This window comes from Benincasa hispida, chromosome 9, assembly GCF_009727055.1.
Source record: "Benincasa hispida cultivar B227 chromosome 9, ASM972705v1, whole genome shotgun sequence".
Classification (NCBI taxonomy): Eukaryota; Viridiplantae; Streptophyta; class Magnoliopsida; order Cucurbitales; family Cucurbitaceae; genus Benincasa; species Benincasa hispida.
This window is the reverse complement of record NC_052357.1, coordinates 62687811-62705674: the sequence shown is the minus strand read 5'-3', so window position 1 is coordinate 62705674 and position 17864 is coordinate 62687811. Positions and strand designations below refer to the sequence as shown.

The following is a 17864-nucleotide window of genomic DNA, read 5'->3' as shown; positions in this document are numbered from 1 at the left end:
AGTCCCAACAAGCTTCGTGACTTCTTGAATAGAAGAAGAAGGCAAGATATCAAAACAATCATAAATAATGTGTATAAGCGAGTGAACCACAAATTACAAGAACGATTATAAATAACAAAAGAAAAAAGACATCCACATGATGTGTAAGCTCCACCATAGCAACAACCACATATTTTGTTTTCGAACGACTAGCTGATGTGAATAATCTCGATCGAATTGGATTCCAGTGACCGACAGATTTAAAAACCTTGACGATTGAATAAAAGACAAAAGTTCCATTGTGATGGCCACACCTTCCAATACTTTGATTGTTCGATCATGATCAATGTGCTTGGATCCAACATAGATAGGAGATCTTCAAGAATCACAAAAAACGAGATCTAAAAACTTATTTTTTTAGAATTTAGCTCATATCAATTCAAATGTTTACTTATAAAATATGAAAACATGATGAATAAATAGTGAGAAAACAACCCCAATTTTTAAAATACAAAAATCAAGGCTAACTTTTTTTTGTTTTTTAGTATTTAGATTGATATTTGGAACACTCTAGAAAGTAGATAAGATAATAAAAATGAAATCCATATAAACTTAATTCTTTTTTTCAATGGTAGAAGTTTGACTCACCTCACATTTGTTGTTGTTTATATATATATATATCAAAGAAACAACAATATACTCTTTTTTTATGTGACAAATCATCTCTATTTAATACGTTGGTTTGTATTTTAGTTAAAGTTGGTAGACTCAAACAAACAAATTTGAACTCCTAAACATTCAAAATATTATCTTTCCTCATGAAACGAGATGGAGGGCAATGCAAAGTGGCATTTCCGTTTCTTTCAAAATAATTCGTGTCACCTTCAACTTGAGAAATTTTTTTCTTAAAAAAAAACTCATTTTTATTTAAATATTTAAAAAAATTAAAATACATTTAAAAACTAATTTTGAGTAATTGTCAAATACTCAAATTCCTTTCGAAATGACTTATTTTTTAAATTAAATATTTGAAAATGTATTCTAAACATACTTTACACTCATTTATCATACAAGCTGATCTATTATTAGGTTAAAATATTATTTTGTTCTCTATATTTTATAATTTATTTAATATTAATTCATATAATTTTTTGAGATTTATTATTTATACTTTCAATTATTACTTATTTCTTTAAATTATTAGTTTACCAACTTAAGTATCATAACTTTGACCAAATGATCATAGATTTGAAATTTTAATCTAACAAATGGTAGAACCAAAATAATAAGGGTGTGTTTGGAATACAATATCAAGTGCTTAATTTAAAAATAAGTCATTTTGAAGAAAATTGGAACGTTTGGGAGTCACTCAAAATAGTTTTTCAAAGTATATTTTAAGGTGTGTTTGTGTTTAATTTAAAAAAATAAGTCATTTTGGAAGAATTGAAGTATTTGGTAACCACTCAAAATAACTTTTCAAATGTATCTTAATCCTTCTTTATCAAAAGTATTTAAATAAAAATTAGTTTTTTGAAAACCGTTTTTTCTTAAGTCAATCCAAATAGGTCCTTAATCCATTTTTATCAAAAGTGTTTAAAAAAATATATATTTTTTGAAATACTTTTTTTTTTTTTTCAAATCAATCCAAACGAACCCTAAATCAATATAAGTAGAGTTCAACTTCTTAAAATATATACGCACTGTTTGGAGATTTAAATGTTCAACCATATGTTGTTGAACTAAAATAAATAAATAAACTTATTATTATTTTGGTTAAACCACAAATTTAGTTTCCAACTTTGAAGTTTTTGCCTATTTGATCAATGGCAAATTCAATTTATGAAGTTTCAATTTTTTCTTCTTTTTTTTTAAACTCACAAATATACTAAACACGCAATTAAAAGTTTCTAAAATTCAAATTCATATGTAATAAATCAATTCCATCTAGTAGACAAATAAATAAATAAGTTGAAGAACCTGTTTAAAATAAATGGAAAGTTTAGGCCCTAACAACCTTTTGGTTCTTTTGTTCTAAAAAAATTAATCCATGAGTTTTCATGCTTGTTATCCATTTTTTCTACTCATGTATTAAAAAATACACAAAATTTTGAAAATTAAGAAGGAAAAAAAAAGTAGATTTCAAAATTTTATTTTTATTCTTAGAATTTGACTAGGATAAATATTCTTAAGGTAGATGAAAATCATAATAGAAAAATTGGAAGGAAATAGACATAAATTTAAAAAACAACTAAAAACGAAAATGGTATTAAGTCAACCTTAGAGACCTGCTAAGCACTTTTCAAGTCAAAAACTGTGGCCCGTTTGGTAATCATTTGATTTTTTGTTTTTGTTTTTGAAAGTTAGATCTATATAATCCACATTCTTACAATGATGTGTATCTTTCTTAAGTACAATGCTTGAGTTCTTAGCCAAAATCAAAAAACAAAAACAACTTTTTGAAAGCACTTAGTTTGGTTTTATAAACCATTAGTGAAAAGTAAATAACAAATAAAGAAATTTGGTAGTGGTATTAGTATCCATAAGCTTAATTTTCAAAAATCAAATGGTTACCAAGTGGAGTCCAAATAAATTCAAACTTTGAACTTAAAAATAATAATAAAATAAAACAATAAACCTCAAAGTTATAAGATTAAACTTGTTATTTTACCTATTATTATTACATTTTAAAAATGGTTTAAAGTTATGAGATTAAACTTGTTATTTTACATATTATTATTACCATTTAAAAATGGTTTAATTACAAATCTGCTCCATGTAGCTAGGAAAAAAAAAGTTAGAATTTAGTGCTATTCAAAAAAAAAAATAGAATTAAGTTTTTATGGTTTAATAAAACTTATAGATAGTCTTTAATGATAATTTTTTTCCTCGAATTCTAAAGACTAAATTCTAATTATAAATTATAAGGGTTAAATTCTAACTTTTTTAAAAAACGTGAGGATCAATTTTATAATTTAATATAAAAAATATAGTAATGATTTATTTTATTAAAATTAAATACATTTCGAATTGAATTAGTGTTGCATTTGACATTGTATTAGCTGCGTCAACAAGTTCATTGGAAAAAATCTTAATCCTTTTACATTTTTGTTAATTTAAATTTTTTAAAATTTTATATAAAATCATTTTCTAATTTTATGGTTCATAAGATTTGTGGAAGACTAGCGTTCTCTTTTACCTTTTCCAATAATTAGGCGCCCTTTTAAGTATAAATAATTCGTTTAATAATCTCTCTTTTTATATCGATTTTACTCTTCTTTTTTTTTTTTTTCCTTAATTCAAATAACATTTGTTCATAACAATTATTTTATGCAACAAGATGTAGTTTGTACTGGGATAAAATATAGTTTGTAATTTAAACTATAAAAATTCTAAATAAATAACTCTTAACAATTTAATATACTAAAAAATAATAATTAAATAATTAAATAGTGTTTAATTTAATCATTATAGCTAAACTACATCAATTTTGGTAGTTTGAACTTACCAAACATTGTTATCTACGTTTTTTTATGTTTAAAATTAAAATTTAACAAATATCAATTAGCTTCTTATAACAATTGATTTTCTAAAAGTACAACTACCAACAATCATTTTCAAAGCTACATCAATCCCAATTGAGCTAGTTTCATTTCCACATGTTTTTTTTTCTCCCTCTAATCTACGTTGAGCGTAGGGTGTACATGGATTGGGGGGTTTTTAGGACCAACCAAAAAAATTGGATTGATCGGTTGGCTACTCGAATGACCTAAATAGGGTCTCCAACCCATCCACCCAACCCTTAAAATTCGGGTTGGATTGTCGGATTATTTATTATTTATTATTATTATTATTATTATTTACATTTTTATTAACTTAATATGCTTAAATTTGTGTACACACATATTAATAATTAAAAATTCATAAAACTCAAATATTAAATACCAAAATCTAGGATATTTAGGGTGAAAACGGTTCGGTTTGGTGGTCAAACTGAACATAACTGATTTTTTAAATATGTGAAACTGAACCGAACTACATATATGCGGTTCTATTCGTTTTTAAATTTGGTTTTGGTACTTTTAATAAATCTATGTTATATATTTTTTTTTAATTAAAAACGGTTCGGTTCGGTTTGATTTTATTTTTTAAATTAAAAAATGGTTCGATTTTACTATTTTTTTTTAAATATAAATATAAATATATATATATATATATATATATATATATAATATATATATATATATATAAAGTTAAAAAGCGGTTCGATTTGGTTTCAAATTTGGTTTTCGAAATTGAAACTGGATTGAACCAAATTAATTCGGTTTCAAAATTTTTTCAAATCGGTCTGAACCATATTTTTCGGTTTTACTAAGTTTTCGGTTTAGTTTTTAGAAACGGTTCGATTTTTGCAGTTTGAATGGCCACCCTAACCCAGATCCAACCAAACTCAAAAAAACATTTTAAAAAAAATCAACAGATTGGATAGTCCGATTGTTTGGATTGTCCGATCATTTGAACACCTTTATTTAAGCCTTAACTTACTTTATTTTTCTATTAAAAAAAAAAAACTTACTTTATTTTGTTTTAATAAGAAAAAATAATTGGAAGAGAAGGAAAAAAAAAGGTGAAATTATTGCAATCAACTTTCTAGCTCATTCCCGCTGTGTTGGCAATGTTGATTTTGATTTTTAAAAAACCTAATTTCAGTCCCTCTCTCTCTCTCTCTCCCTCTCCCTCTCCCCTCGATAATCTTCAACGCCTGAATTTCAAGCTGGCTGTGAGAGAATCAAGATCCTGACCTTCCCAGCGCGCGCCGTGCTTCTTGCAGTCGATTTTATCCTAATTCGATCAATTTGATCATCACTCTCATGGCGATAATTTATGCGCTGGTGGCGAGGGGATCGGTGGTTTTGGCTGAATTTTCTGCAACTCCGACGAATGCAAGCTCGATTTCTCGCCAAATACTCGAGAAAATTCCGGGAAACGATGATTCTCATGTTTCCTACTCGCAAGATCGGTATATCTTTCACGTCAAGCGTACCGATGGCCTTACGGTGCTCTGTATGGCCGATGACACTGCCGGAAGTGAGTATCACTCTGTTTGCTTATATCACCTGTAACCTCGTTACTGATGCGTTGTGCAATTGAGTGGTCTGGTGCAAATTATTGAATAATTTTTGTTTTAGATGGCGAATGTTAATTATTTAACACTCTATAGTCGGATCATTTAGTTGCACAGTACAGCATAACGTTGATTTGTAAAATTGGCGGTGGACTGTGAGTAGAGCCTTCTAGTCTGAAGACGGGGAGTAGGCAGATGTCGTTGTTATGTTTAACTTGAAGGATAATTTATTTTCGTGGACTATGCGTCGTTCTTGAAGAAATCTGTTGGTTTAGTTGTTATATTTGTTCACTGTTCCTTGTTTGCAAGTATTGCTTGATCTGTGTGTATGCTCGCTAAAAGAAAGTATATATGGAGTTTGGAGGACATTTGTATTATTGAACCTGAATGATATTTTCCATGATTTCAATTCATTTTAAGTAACATCAAAATGATTAGTGCGAGTATTTTTGCTGCTTTGTATAATATACAGGCATAAGGAATAAAATGTTTATCAATCTTAGTCGGCTTTGACCCCCCGACAAGTGAAGCCAATCATCTTATAATATTTCTGCAGCAAGTCATCTTTGAAACCCAACTCATTCACACTGTAAACTCTAGTCAATGAGTTTTGAGTTGAAATGACAATTACAACCTATATTCTACAGGGAGAATTCCTTTTGCATTCCTTGAAGATATTCATCAGAGATTTGTAAGGACATATGGCCGTGCAGTTCATTCAGCCAATGCTTATGGCATGAACGATGAGTTCTCAAGAGTTCTGAGTCAGCAAATGGAATACTACTCCAATGACCCAAATGCTGATAGGATCAACCGGCTGAAAGGTGAAATGAGTCAGGTGATTATTTAAAATTTTCAAGGATTTTATTTACGTAATCTTATGCAGTTGCTGAAAGCAACCTCCTTACAATTCGCTTAGTCTAGGAGGATGTAATGTAATGACACATGCATCTTCATATTCAATTTGGACGGATGAGGAGCTGGTTATATATATAATGATGCAGACTGTGAGAATATTTATTTTGTTTGTGAAGTTTGTTGCAGTTCTATTAATTACTGGTGGCCATTTCAGTGTGACGCTTCCAGGACCTTATTCTAGTTGTCCATCACCATTAGTCTGCCACATTGTAATCAGACTCAAAATATCACTGGACTTCTTATCAGACTCAGCATAATATCATATAAGAAACAAGATCCGTCTGAATAAAAAGAGTAACACACGTTATTAGGAGGAACAAATTCAACAAGAAGTATACTGAAAGTATTGTTCACAAAGAAAAAAAGGACAAAGAAAGACCCAGATTTCTAATACATGGATATCAGTCTACTTGGGAATGTATATCAAATAAATTTTCACTAGAAATGTTTTGCTTCTCAGTTATGCAACTAGCACATGTTATTGATAACCAATAGTTTTTATGTTTTACAGGTGCGAAATGTCATGATAGAGAATATTGACAAAGTTTTAGAGAGAGGTGACCGTTTGGAGCTGCTTGTGGATAAAACTACTAATATGCAAGGAAACACCATGCGATTTAGAAAGCAGGCTCGACGTTTCAGAAACACAGTATGGTGGAAAAATGTTAAGCTCATGTATGTCTCCTCCCCTTCTTAAGAATAACTTCTCCATCAGTACTAATAAGTACACCAATGTAGGATTGTTCATGCATTTTTGTATTATGTGTCTGCAATATGTGACATAGGCTGTTGAGATCTTAATTACGGAAAGCACGTTTTCCTTTAGTGAATATTAACTGTTCTCAGTCAGACACCTGTAATTTGTCAACTGCTACTAACATACAAACTAAATGAAAAACTGCATTATGGAAAGCGTGGTCGCTCTTAACCCCTCCTCAAAAAGGGAAAATCACTTTTTGGTCCTAGATTTTAGGTCTATTTTCTATTTGATCTGTAGGTTTCAAAATGTTACATTCTTAATCTTTAAGTTTTGAGTTTGGTTTCAATTTAGTCCTTAGGTTTCAAAATGTTACAATTTCACCCTTGAGATTTGAGTTTTGTTTCAATTTGGTCCTTAAGTTTCAAGATTTACATTTTTAACCTCTATTTTAAATTAAATACTCACTTTTTGTTTTTAGTGGTAATACCTATTAGTTAGTTTTAAAAAATTAACCAAATTAAAAGTGTAAATACCTAAGAACCAAATTGAAACAAAACTCAAATCTCAAGAATAAAATTGTACATTTTAAACCTAAAGACTAAACTGAAACCAAACTCAAAACTTAAAGACTAAATCTGTAATATTTTAAAGCCTAGGGATCAAATAGAAACTAAATCCAAAACCTAGGGACCAAAAAAATATTCCCAAAAAAAAAGTTCCTAGTGCCTGCCCCTGCCTTTTCATTCTTAGTGCTTAAACATGTCTCTGTTATGCTCTCCGGTTTGTGTAACTTCGGCTTCAAGAAGTTTCATTTAGAAAGCATCTCAATGCCGTAAAAGATGATGATATTCTGCTTCCTACTGATGAAATAAATGCCTTAAAACTTGCAGGGTAATGCTAATAATCCTCCTCCTAGTGATTGCGTACTTGGTGCTGGCTTTTGTTTGTCATGGAGTCACATTGCCTACATGCCTATAATGAATGAGAACAACAATTTGGCCTATGATAATATTACATAGTTTGGTTGCTCCCTCTTGTTTTGCATTGATTTTCCACCGCTGTGTACGTTGCTCGTGCACTAATTTATGTCGATTCTATAAACTCAGCTTGTTTTTGTACTCTCCCTGTGTTTTCCTCATCATAATAGGGTGCTGATGATTTGGATTATACTTGTTCGTCTTCAGAAGCCATGGCTTTGATCGGACATTGTAAGTAAATTCTTAAGATGAATCTATAATCTTTTTATACAGAGTGAAGTTTAGCTTTGTTTGCCCACTTCAAAATCTTTGATTCTGAACGTCAGAAGTCCATATTTGGTATCTTTTAACAGCCAAATGTTATAAATTTTTTCGCTGAAAAGCTCCCTTGTGCTTATTTTGCATAAGCAACTTCAAAACGAGACTATTATTAACATTCTTTAGAAAGATGTATACTACTTTTTCATTGGTAGTATGAGTGTCCATTTTCTCGAGTAAATGAAGATTAAATTATATATATTAAAAAAAACCATGAACTTTCTTCTTTGTCACAAAAATATATCTATTATCTTAAAAGTTGCAATATGATTATTAACCTTTTACGAGGGTTTCAAAATTATCTTTGGATTTGGAGTAGATATCTATTAGTTGTTTAGATGAATATTGAAACCTAGAATCAATGTAGGACTTGGAACAATGGCGGTGGCAATCTCAATTTACATTTCAGGTTACTACCTGAAATTCTAAGTCTCAATTTTCGTGAGACATTTTTTCTGAAACATTCTTAAAGGCTGATTGATAGTACAATTTTAGAAGAATAAAGGTATTTGAAACAAATGTCAAAGTTCTGGTTTTGGTTTTTTTTTCTTTTTATTTATTATTTTGGGATTTTTTTCCCCACCTCAATGTATCTATATGTTTTATCTTGTGTTGCATCGGCTCTCACGTACACTGTAAGGATTTGAACTCTTGACCTTTTGGTCGAGAGTATATATTTTATGTTAGTTGAGTTGTGCTCGTTATTAAGTACTTTTCGAGGTGTTTGTTGTATAGAATAACTAAAACAGTTAATCTAAATCTAAAACGAAGTTATTTCTTTAAGATAATATATTTATGTATGGTGATTGCAATGCAATGATATATAACTATACTTATAATATTCCCTCTTTAAGATTGATCAACCTCAATTTTTCAAATATATCAGTCCATTTGTAAACTGGACGGTGGGTTTGCAAAATAATGGACCTATTTGGAATGACTAGACAAAAAATATTTTTTTATAAAAAAAAAAAGAAAAGAAAATCATTTTTATTTAAAAACGGTTTAAAATATATTTTAAAAGTGTTTTAAAAACTATTTTGAGGGGTTGTCAGACATTTTAATTATTATTTTTTAAATAACTTAATTTCAAAACTAAACCTTTGAAAAGTTAAATCAAAGATACTCAACAATGTGTCTTAAACGTCAATTGAGTGAGCCCACAGGTATATGAACGGTTTGAATTGCAGGCAAAACGCAGGTTTGATATATATGTGCACTGCACATATTTGCACATATTCGAGTACCACAAATTTGATAATTGTTTTCTATCAAAAGCAAGGGGGAAAGTTCTAATTTTCTTTCTGTTTTTTCTTTCTTCAAACCTGCGGGGTGAGAATTCAAAATATCTCGAATAATGATATATGTCTTTAACTAGTTAAATATACTATCAATTCAAGCATAGCTAAATTATCGATAATCCAATCCTCACACTATAATTATTGAGCTAAAAAAGAACATAATTGAGTTATGTTTAAGTTGACCATCTCTTATATAGTTGACGTAGTTGTTAAGAGAAGGAAATATACTCTTATATACAATTGTGTCACTAATTTAAGTTAAACATCAATGTGATTCTTAAACTTTAGAATTGTATCATTAAAATGTCAACCTAATAATTGTATTACTTAAACTCTACACTTTCGTAAGTGAATCAATTTAGACTATTCATTAACTTTTCATTTTAAAACTATGAATGCATAACTTTTATACATGTATAAGACTTATTTGAATACAAATATTAATGTCAATTAAAGAGAAATGCGAGAACAAAAAAGATAATACCAATTTTTCATTAAATATGAGTAAATTTGCTTGTCATTCATTTATTTTTCTCTACGTATTTAGAAAGACTCCGTGATAATTTTTCTGGTTAATTTGGTTAAACATCAAGAAAAGAATAATTTTGTTTGAGTGATGTTAAACTTATTAGAAATAGAATCAAAGGAAAACAGCTATAAGTTGTTAACAAAGGAATTAAATTGATTAACTCATGAAATTTTTAGGGTTAAATTTGATACCATTATTAATTTAGAGTTTTAATCCACACAACCCTCAAAATTTGGCGTATAAATTGATCTTCTGGCCCACTATTTATAAACCAAATAATTCTATGCATTATCTTCAACTGTAAAGTCTCTCTATATATCCAATCTAGCTATAATGAATCCATGGGGGCCCATAGACTATAGCAGTAGCAGGTCTTCAATTAGAAGACGGAGCAAAGACTATTATTGAGGACGTTGATAATTCTAGGGTCAAATTGTAAGAATTTATGGTCTCGCCTTCAATGGTACTGAACAGAGTCGATGCAATATGAGCTCACAAGATTTTCAAAAAAAGGAAAAAAAGGGGGGTCATACCCTACGGGAGCTCGAGAATGAGAGCAAGGTGAGTTTTTCTTCGTGAATTTGACGTCAGCAAAGGAGTCAAAAAAAACCTCAATTTAAAAAAGTGGGACAAATTTCCTTTACCTCCAAAATTTGGATAATTTGTACAAAAACCCTACTAGCTTAGCCTAGGAGAGACTACTGTATGATAATAGAGCTCTTGCTTAAACTTCCACAGAAAATTATGCACATAAAGCTCCTCTATCATCCATAGGTAGGCTGCTAAAACGAGAAAAAGTAAGAATAATAGACAAACTAGACATCGTGCAAGTTGATATACCAAAATGCTGCAGTGCAATTGCATATATTGAGAAATGATTATTCAGTGTTTCTTACTTTCTCATTTCATACTTACTTGATAACATGGAGGCGAAGTTCTGATTGGATTAGCTCCCTCTCATGATGCAGATTACATGCCTGCTTTTCGTTCCCTTCCAATAGTTTGTCGGAACGCATAAGGCCAGTTTTTACCTAACCAAACACCTGTTACCCTTCAAACTCATTCCAACAATAATTCAGAATATCTCACTTTTTGAAACAATAAAATGAGACAAACTTCTTCCATAACCATGATGAATTGGTTAGGTACCTCCCTTTGACCAGTTTGGCAAGGGAGCTTTTCAATGCAAAGGGTTGAATCATTATGTATGGAGGTAGAGAAACAGGGTTTTCCTGAAGAAGAAGAAGAAAGTAGTTGAGCTTTGATATCTTTGATCAATGCCCCACTTGTAGGCCTGTAGGAAATCATAGCAAAGGAAAGTAAATCAAATAAATAAAGTCCAGGATCTCTCTCTTTCGGATGCTTACTGCAAATTGCAAGTGGGGAGGGTTTAGGAGAGGCTGGGAGTATTGTCCAATTGTTTACCTGCATAATGAATCAGTTTTACAGAAGGACTCAACAGATACATACTGTTCTAAGAGAGAGAGAGAGAGAGCATAAACACTAGCATTGTCTTTGCTACAAATCTTTGTATTTTTTTCACAATTACTTCATCAGAACAAATTATCCATTGTTATTTAGATCATCCTCTACAAGATTTAATTTATGTAACAACTCCTCTAATTCGCAATGCAAGCTTATAACGTTCTTGAGATTGTGCACCTTCTTCTACAACTGGAAGTGCAAAATTAATAATATGATTGTATTGGTATGTTGAACTATGCACATTTGTATTACTTAACCTCTGACCTAGAAGATACCTGCATTTAAAATCTTTACACCAATGTGGCAGAATGTAGCGAGCTGGGATTTCTTCCACGCTATTATAATTAAGAACACTTAACGCATGCCTGCAAAGGTAACCTTTGTAGTTGAATAAACTGCCAATGCACCGAATGTCCACTTCGGTCATCTCATACAATACCTCAAAATATCTTACCTGTTTCTCGTTTCCCTCAACTTCAATCCTTTCTTTGACACTAAGTTACTATAGGCCCATTTACATTGACCTGCCTTGTGCTGAAGCAAGAGTCCATTCCTTCTACCTCAGATTGGAACTTGCTAAATATTTCTTTTGTATACACCTTGGAGAGCTGCAACTCAAAATTACATCTCGCCTTCAACTCAACGTTTAAATTTCTTGACTCCAGATCTACTACTGCTTCCTTATGGTATTTCCTATGGAGGGCAAGATCATCCTTATCAACAAATTCCTTAAAAGATGTGTGTTTATGTACATATCCGTCAAAAAACGTTTTGAAGCTCTCATTTGCATGGATAGGGACCAGTCCTGCAAAAAATATGTCTTTTAAGTATATGGGAGCCCTAATGTTCGATCTTCATATAGTGACTGGAGCCATTTGTTATCTCCAAGCCCATTGTGCTTGACCATATTAGTCCATGAAGTTTCAAATTCAGCTCTCTTCAATGAGCTAAAAATGGTTTCGTTCAATTGGCTTCTTATCATTTCATATCCTTCCAGTCCACCCAACTTTTCTGGTATTCTTTGCATGATATACCACATAGAGTAACAGTGACAAGCTTTAGGGAAAACTTCAGAGATTGCAGCTAGCAACGTTTTATTTTGGTCGGTAATAATGACCTGTGGAGTGCGTCCCAGCATGCATCTATGCCACGCCTTCAATATCCAAACAAAATATTCCACTGATTCAAATCCCACAAAGCCACATCCTAGCAACACTGATTGTCGATGGTGGTTCACACCAACAAATGAAATCAGAGGAATTTCATATCTGTTTGTTATGCAAGTTGTGTATATAGTGATAGTATCACAAAAGTAACAATATGCAGACATGGACCCGGAATCGGACCAAAACACATTTCTTAAGTGCCCATCATTGTCAAGATCCATCAAGTAAAAAAATTGAGATTTGTCAGTTTCATGCGGAAGAAATAATTATACAATGCATGACCATCCCCATCTTTAAGTTCAAGGTGTTTCAAGTGATCAACAGAACTGATACCCTCCCTTTGGTCAACATTTGAGCTTCCATTACAACTGTTAGGAATAGTTTTTCTATAGAGCTTGATGGTATGAACTTCAGTTACAGGATGTAGTTGTGGCTGAGCTTTCTATGCTGCAAGAATCATCTTTTTATGTAAGATGTAAAATCGAGTGATTTGTGGACTCACTGGATGGTCGTGTTCAAGCTCAACTTCGACTATCCTCCACCTTTTGTCAACCAGCCTGATAATTATCATTGCAGGACAACCAGTTCTAGTTTCCGGCCTTCGATTGTTGGCTTCACTCTTTTTCTAGAACCCTGCACTGCTACAGCTTAGTTTAGCTCCAAATCGTTCTTTTCACTTAGATCGAAACCATAAATTACTGACTCTGATGACAAAGCCCAGTTCCTTAGCATAAACATTATAAAAGTTGTATGCCTCATCGAAAGAATTAAATTCTAAACCCACAGTTGGCAGTGGAGGATTCTTCTTTGACTGTGCTTCCCTAGATTCATCATCGTTGTCCACAAAGGAACCATCACCATCCACCTCATATTCGTCACATTCATCAAAGATAGCCTCGCTATTAAGACAAACTTCCTCCATCTGAAAGAAAGATTTAACATAATTATGTTTTGGCAGTCATAGGCCATTGGGCATATGTAGAAACAGAGAAGGAAAAGAACTATTAAGAAAGCAAACGTAATAAAAGTTCAATAATCAAAATTTTTGGTCATATATTGTATCATGAAATCCATCATAAATCCTATAATACAGTGCCATCCTCAACGTGTAGGGTTTGAGGAACCGAGGAATTAACATTTCGATAAAAGGCCAGGTAGAATTGGACACACTTGTTTGTCGGGATGACATTCGTGAAAAAAATTCTCTCAGTTATGAGAGAGAAATCACGTAAAAACTAAGCATATAGGTAGAGAACTTACATTTCAGCCTGCTCCAGCCTTCATCCTATAAATTCACCGCTTAATACTTGGCCCCCATAAATATGAAAATACCAATATCAAACTCCGTGGCTGACCTTCAAGATAATCTAACTTCAATCCATGTAATTGTAAATAGTAGGCATTCATAATACTAAATTGATTTGCAAAATTTCCATTAACTTTATCTTCATTCAAGAAGAATCGCATTGTTTTCAGCACTAACTGCTAAATAAATCACCTTCCTTATATAACCTTACGAAATTCTAATACTCTAATAAGGCAACTACAAGTACACATTTCAATTGGTCGGTTATCAAAACAATGGACGCTCATGGGCTCAACAATGCTAAATTACATCAACAACGTCATGAAACTTGACGTGCAAGCATGAATTGCTTAATGACAGTCCATCGAGTAAACGAGACAACGTGTCGTAATCATTTCTTTTTATATGGTAGCGAATATACAGACTTTTCCGTTCTCTTCCTCAACACAAAAAATTCAACAAATGCAAAAGTTTACCCAACAGTTCTTCAAATTCGTCCAAAACCAACCGAATTCATAGAGCCATATGAGAGAAACATGTCAGATACCTTTTCGACCAATTCAATGCCCTAATTACTGAAATTATGCAGCTATAGGTTGAGAATCGGGGTGATCTTACAGAATCGACGGAGAGGAACCGCCGGGGTAAGGAATTCGCCGGAAAATTCGAAGTCCAATTAATCTACCGAGCTTGGCCCGCTGGAGAAGAAGCACGAGTCACAGTGAAGCTCGCAGAGGTCTGGGGAAATGGGGATTCTTTCAACTCCGTGAGCTGACACGTGGTCTACTGTTACATTGTTCATTCTATTTATAAAAGGGTCCTTGAATTTTCGTTTATTTCAAATTAATGCTTCTCATTTTATCTTTTGTTTGTGTCCCCCAAATTTTATGCATTTGTAAATTTTAGGGTAAAATATCATTTTCTAGTTTCGATTTTCGTTTCATTATAGTTTTTATATTTTAAAATATTTAATTCAATTAGTTTAATATTGGTTTATTTTTAAAAAAAGTTTTTGTTGTCACTACTTCTATAACATGATGGAATGAAAATTATTAGTATCATTTAAACCAAATTTGATAGGATTAAAATTGGACAAATAAAGGTATAAGGACTTGTTTGTATGAATCTTATCATTTAAACCAAATTGATCTACTCGAGATGTCGCACAAGTGCAGTGTCGTGCCATACACACTTCAATGCCTAAATTAACCAAGTCAAACATTGAACAGTGTTAAAGCTCGAGATATATGCTTACTTTCATAATTATTGGAACTTGATTATTTTATGGCTCTTTGGTTGTCACACATTTGGAGCTTGTGCCCTGATGGTAATAACAAAAGCAAACATTCAGAGAAATTAGGCAGAAGGGATAGTTAGTTTCATTTGAACTCAGTACACGTGATTCACAAATCAAAAATTTTCTCTCCTCTTATGTCAACATGGGGTTCAAGTGGCCTAGCCAGTTTCTTGAATTTAGACCTTAACTAATACTTAATTCATAATAAGACTAAAATAGAATGCAGTCCAAATTAAAAAATTTAAGGAAAATTGGATTGTACCATAAATGGTAAGATTTCCTTTGGACAAATGACAAAAAAAAGAAATAAAAAATCATGGCAAATAACTGCCTAGCACGTGTTCCCACCTCCATTAACCTCAAAATGACCTTAGTAATATTTCCATATGTACCGTAACTTCGTTCTAAATAAAAATTAAAAAAACGAAAAATCGTTGGGCCCTCAGTTTTGAATCATAAAATTTACTCCATCCTATTTTTTCAAATTCCACCTCATCTTCCCCCATTCGTTATACTTTAGATTATCTTTTCAGATTTTCATATCCTTTTTCTTATTTAGATCTATTTGTTTTTAAAAAAATCTAATATTATATAAGTGTTTTTTCAATGTTAGTTCTATATTTGTTACCTTAGTACTATTTTATACCTTTTAAGCAGTTACGAGATCTAATCGATAGTACTTTTTTTTTTTTTTTTAATGATTTTAGGGTATCATTTTCTAAACTATTAGTATATCCAAATTTTCTTCACATCAAATAAGTATCAAACATCGATTTATTTACGTTCTTTTAAATCGGATTTTTATGTTGCTATGACATTTCGTCCAATAAGATTTTTGTTTGAAGGAAGATGAGATGGAGATTTTCATGATCACGATTTTCGATTTCTTGAAATTGTTATCCTTACATATTCATCATTTCAACAATTCGTGGATTCTCTTCAAGGTAATTTTTTTCTTCTAAAAATCACACTATTTCTCGTTTGCCCAGGTATCGAGATGACTTTAACAAATCAAACATCATTAGGATTATTAGAGACAAAAATGTATTGTGGTTGATATCGAATATTCCCAAAACGATACGTGTGTTGTGGCTAAACATGTTGAATTTTAACCCCTATTTTTTTACTAATGCAATATATACATCTGCCAATAATCCTACAATTGGTCAATTTTACGATCTTTTGGTGTGTTAGTCATCTTTTATTTATTTTCTTTAGGAGATTCTTATTCCAAGTTTCTACGTTTGAATTTTATGACCTTTTTTACCTATATTTTAAAAATCAAAACAATAAATTATGTCCTAATTCAATTTTGTTGTTTAAACCAAATGTGTTTTGAATACCAACCAAATATGGTTTGTTGTGAAAAGTATGTTTTTTCTTTCAAGATAATAATAATAATAACAACCTATGTCTTAGGAAGATATTTTGGTCATCTATTAATTATTACGTAATTGATTTTTAAATCACTTTGCTATTTTCCAAATATAGAAACATTTGGTCACTTTTAAAAATTAAGTGTCAAAATTTTTAACATATTTTTCATTGTCAAGTTTCCTTTTTTATGATAAATTATTAGTGTTTTAATGTAGTTGTTTGTGTTTGCATTTACTATTAGCATTTTTATTTACACATTTTGTTGATGAATATTACAATTTAGTGCATGTTAGTTTACCTACCATGGTCGAAATGAGTATAATTCGATTGATATAATACTTGTACTATCGACCTTTTAACTTAGATGTTCGATTTCTCCACTCCAAATAATGTCAAGAGCTTATCTATTGTGGTACTTAAGAGCTACTTGAATTTAAAAAACTCGTGATATGAAATTTCTATCGATATCTTAGGGTCTATTTGGTTCGTAATTCAAATTATGTTTTATTCTTTCAGGTTCGCTAAGTTCAACGAATATGTATTTGACAGACAACATGTGTTTGACAGACAACACCAATTTTGTTCCTAAAGATTATTTTTGAATTTTGTGATCCAAATAAGTGTAAATTTTGAAAACAACATTTTTTTTCTCTTGTATGTAGAATTTGAATTTTAAAAATTAAAATGCATGATTATATTAAATAAAAATAAAAAATATATAAATATAGTATGTCATGTTACTGGTTCGATTTTTTAAAATTAAATTATGTATTATGTAATGTATTATAAATTAAACTAGGTTAAATTTCTGATCCATATGGTTTGGATAAAGTTGAAAGTTAGTCTATATATTTTAAAATTTAGAATTTAGTTCATATGGCTTGATAATCTATAGGTTAGGTTAAATTCTTTTAAATAATCCATACCACGGACACTATTTATTATGAAGCTTTTATCAATGGTAAATTATAATTATAAACCACAATACTTAATTTTTAACTTACTCCAAATGATAGGGACCATCATTTCAAATATTCCTTTAAACTATATAATATTATAAAATAATAATTGTAACATCGGTTAAAACATAAAACATGTTCATGAATAAAATAATAATAATTTATTGTCAACTAATATTTAGTAGATAACTACAATTAATTTATAATTGTTTATATTATAGTTCAATTTATAAATCTGTTACTAAATATATATCTGAAAATAAGAAATACAACTTTATTTTCATTCACTATATTGTTTTTAAATTTATGTTTTCAGATTCTATACCAAACAAACCTTTAAAAATATATAAAATGAATTATGAGTAGAATATGCTTTATGAAAAATGAAGATATACAAGAGAGAGAGAGAGAGAAAAATGACAATTTATAA

General features: G+C 30.7%; 1 protein-coding gene and 1 long non-coding RNA gene across 5 annotated transcripts; one reads left to right on the top strand and one right to left on the bottom strand.

Moving 5' to 3' along the window:
• The first annotated feature begins 4642 nt into the window (after positions 1–4642).
• LOC120084474 (vesicle-associated membrane protein 711) lies at positions 4643–7994 on the top strand. The gene is made up of 4 exons (XM_039040262.1): positions 4643–5064; positions 5749–5939; positions 6531–6694; positions 7610–7994. Exons 1-4 carry the CDS (start codon positions 4848–4850, stop codon positions 7695–7697), a joined length of 660 nt encoding a protein of 219 aa, XP_038896190.1. The 5' UTR covers positions 4643–4847; the 3' UTR covers positions 7698–7994.
• A 2262-nt stretch (positions 7995–10256) lies between these two features.
• LOC120085835 lies at positions 10257–14639 on the bottom strand. 4 transcript variants are annotated; one of them, XR_005484042.1, is made up of 5 exons: positions 13756–14639; positions 11605–13417; positions 11212–11269; positions 10760–11076; positions 10261–10623 (listed from the first exon to the last, which is right to left on the bottom strand). It is a non-coding gene; the product is annotated as an uncharacterized LOC120085835 (long non-coding RNA). The 4 variants fall into 4 exon arrangements; XR_005484041.1 differs by having other exon boundaries at positions 10258–11076; positions 13756–14627; XR_005484043.1 differs by lacking the exon at positions 11212–11269 and having other exon boundaries at positions 10257–11138; positions 13756–14625.
• Between the last annotated feature and the right edge of the window lie 3225 nt (positions 14640–17864).

Bases quoted from the DNA above. Each gene is read 5' to 3' on its own strand.
- LOC120084474 (XM_039040262.1), top strand. From the start codon at position 4,848: ATGGCGATAATTTATGCGCTGGTGGCGAGGGGATCGGTGGTTTTGGCT. The intron at 5,940-6,530 runs GTGATTATTTAA...TATGTTTTACAG, and splicing joins TGAAAGGTGAAATGAGTCAG to GTGCGAAATGTCATGATAGA. The intron at 6,695-7,609 runs GTATGTCTCCTC...TAAAACTTGCAG, and splicing joins TGGAAAAATGTTAAGCTCAT to GGTAATGCTAATAATCCTCC.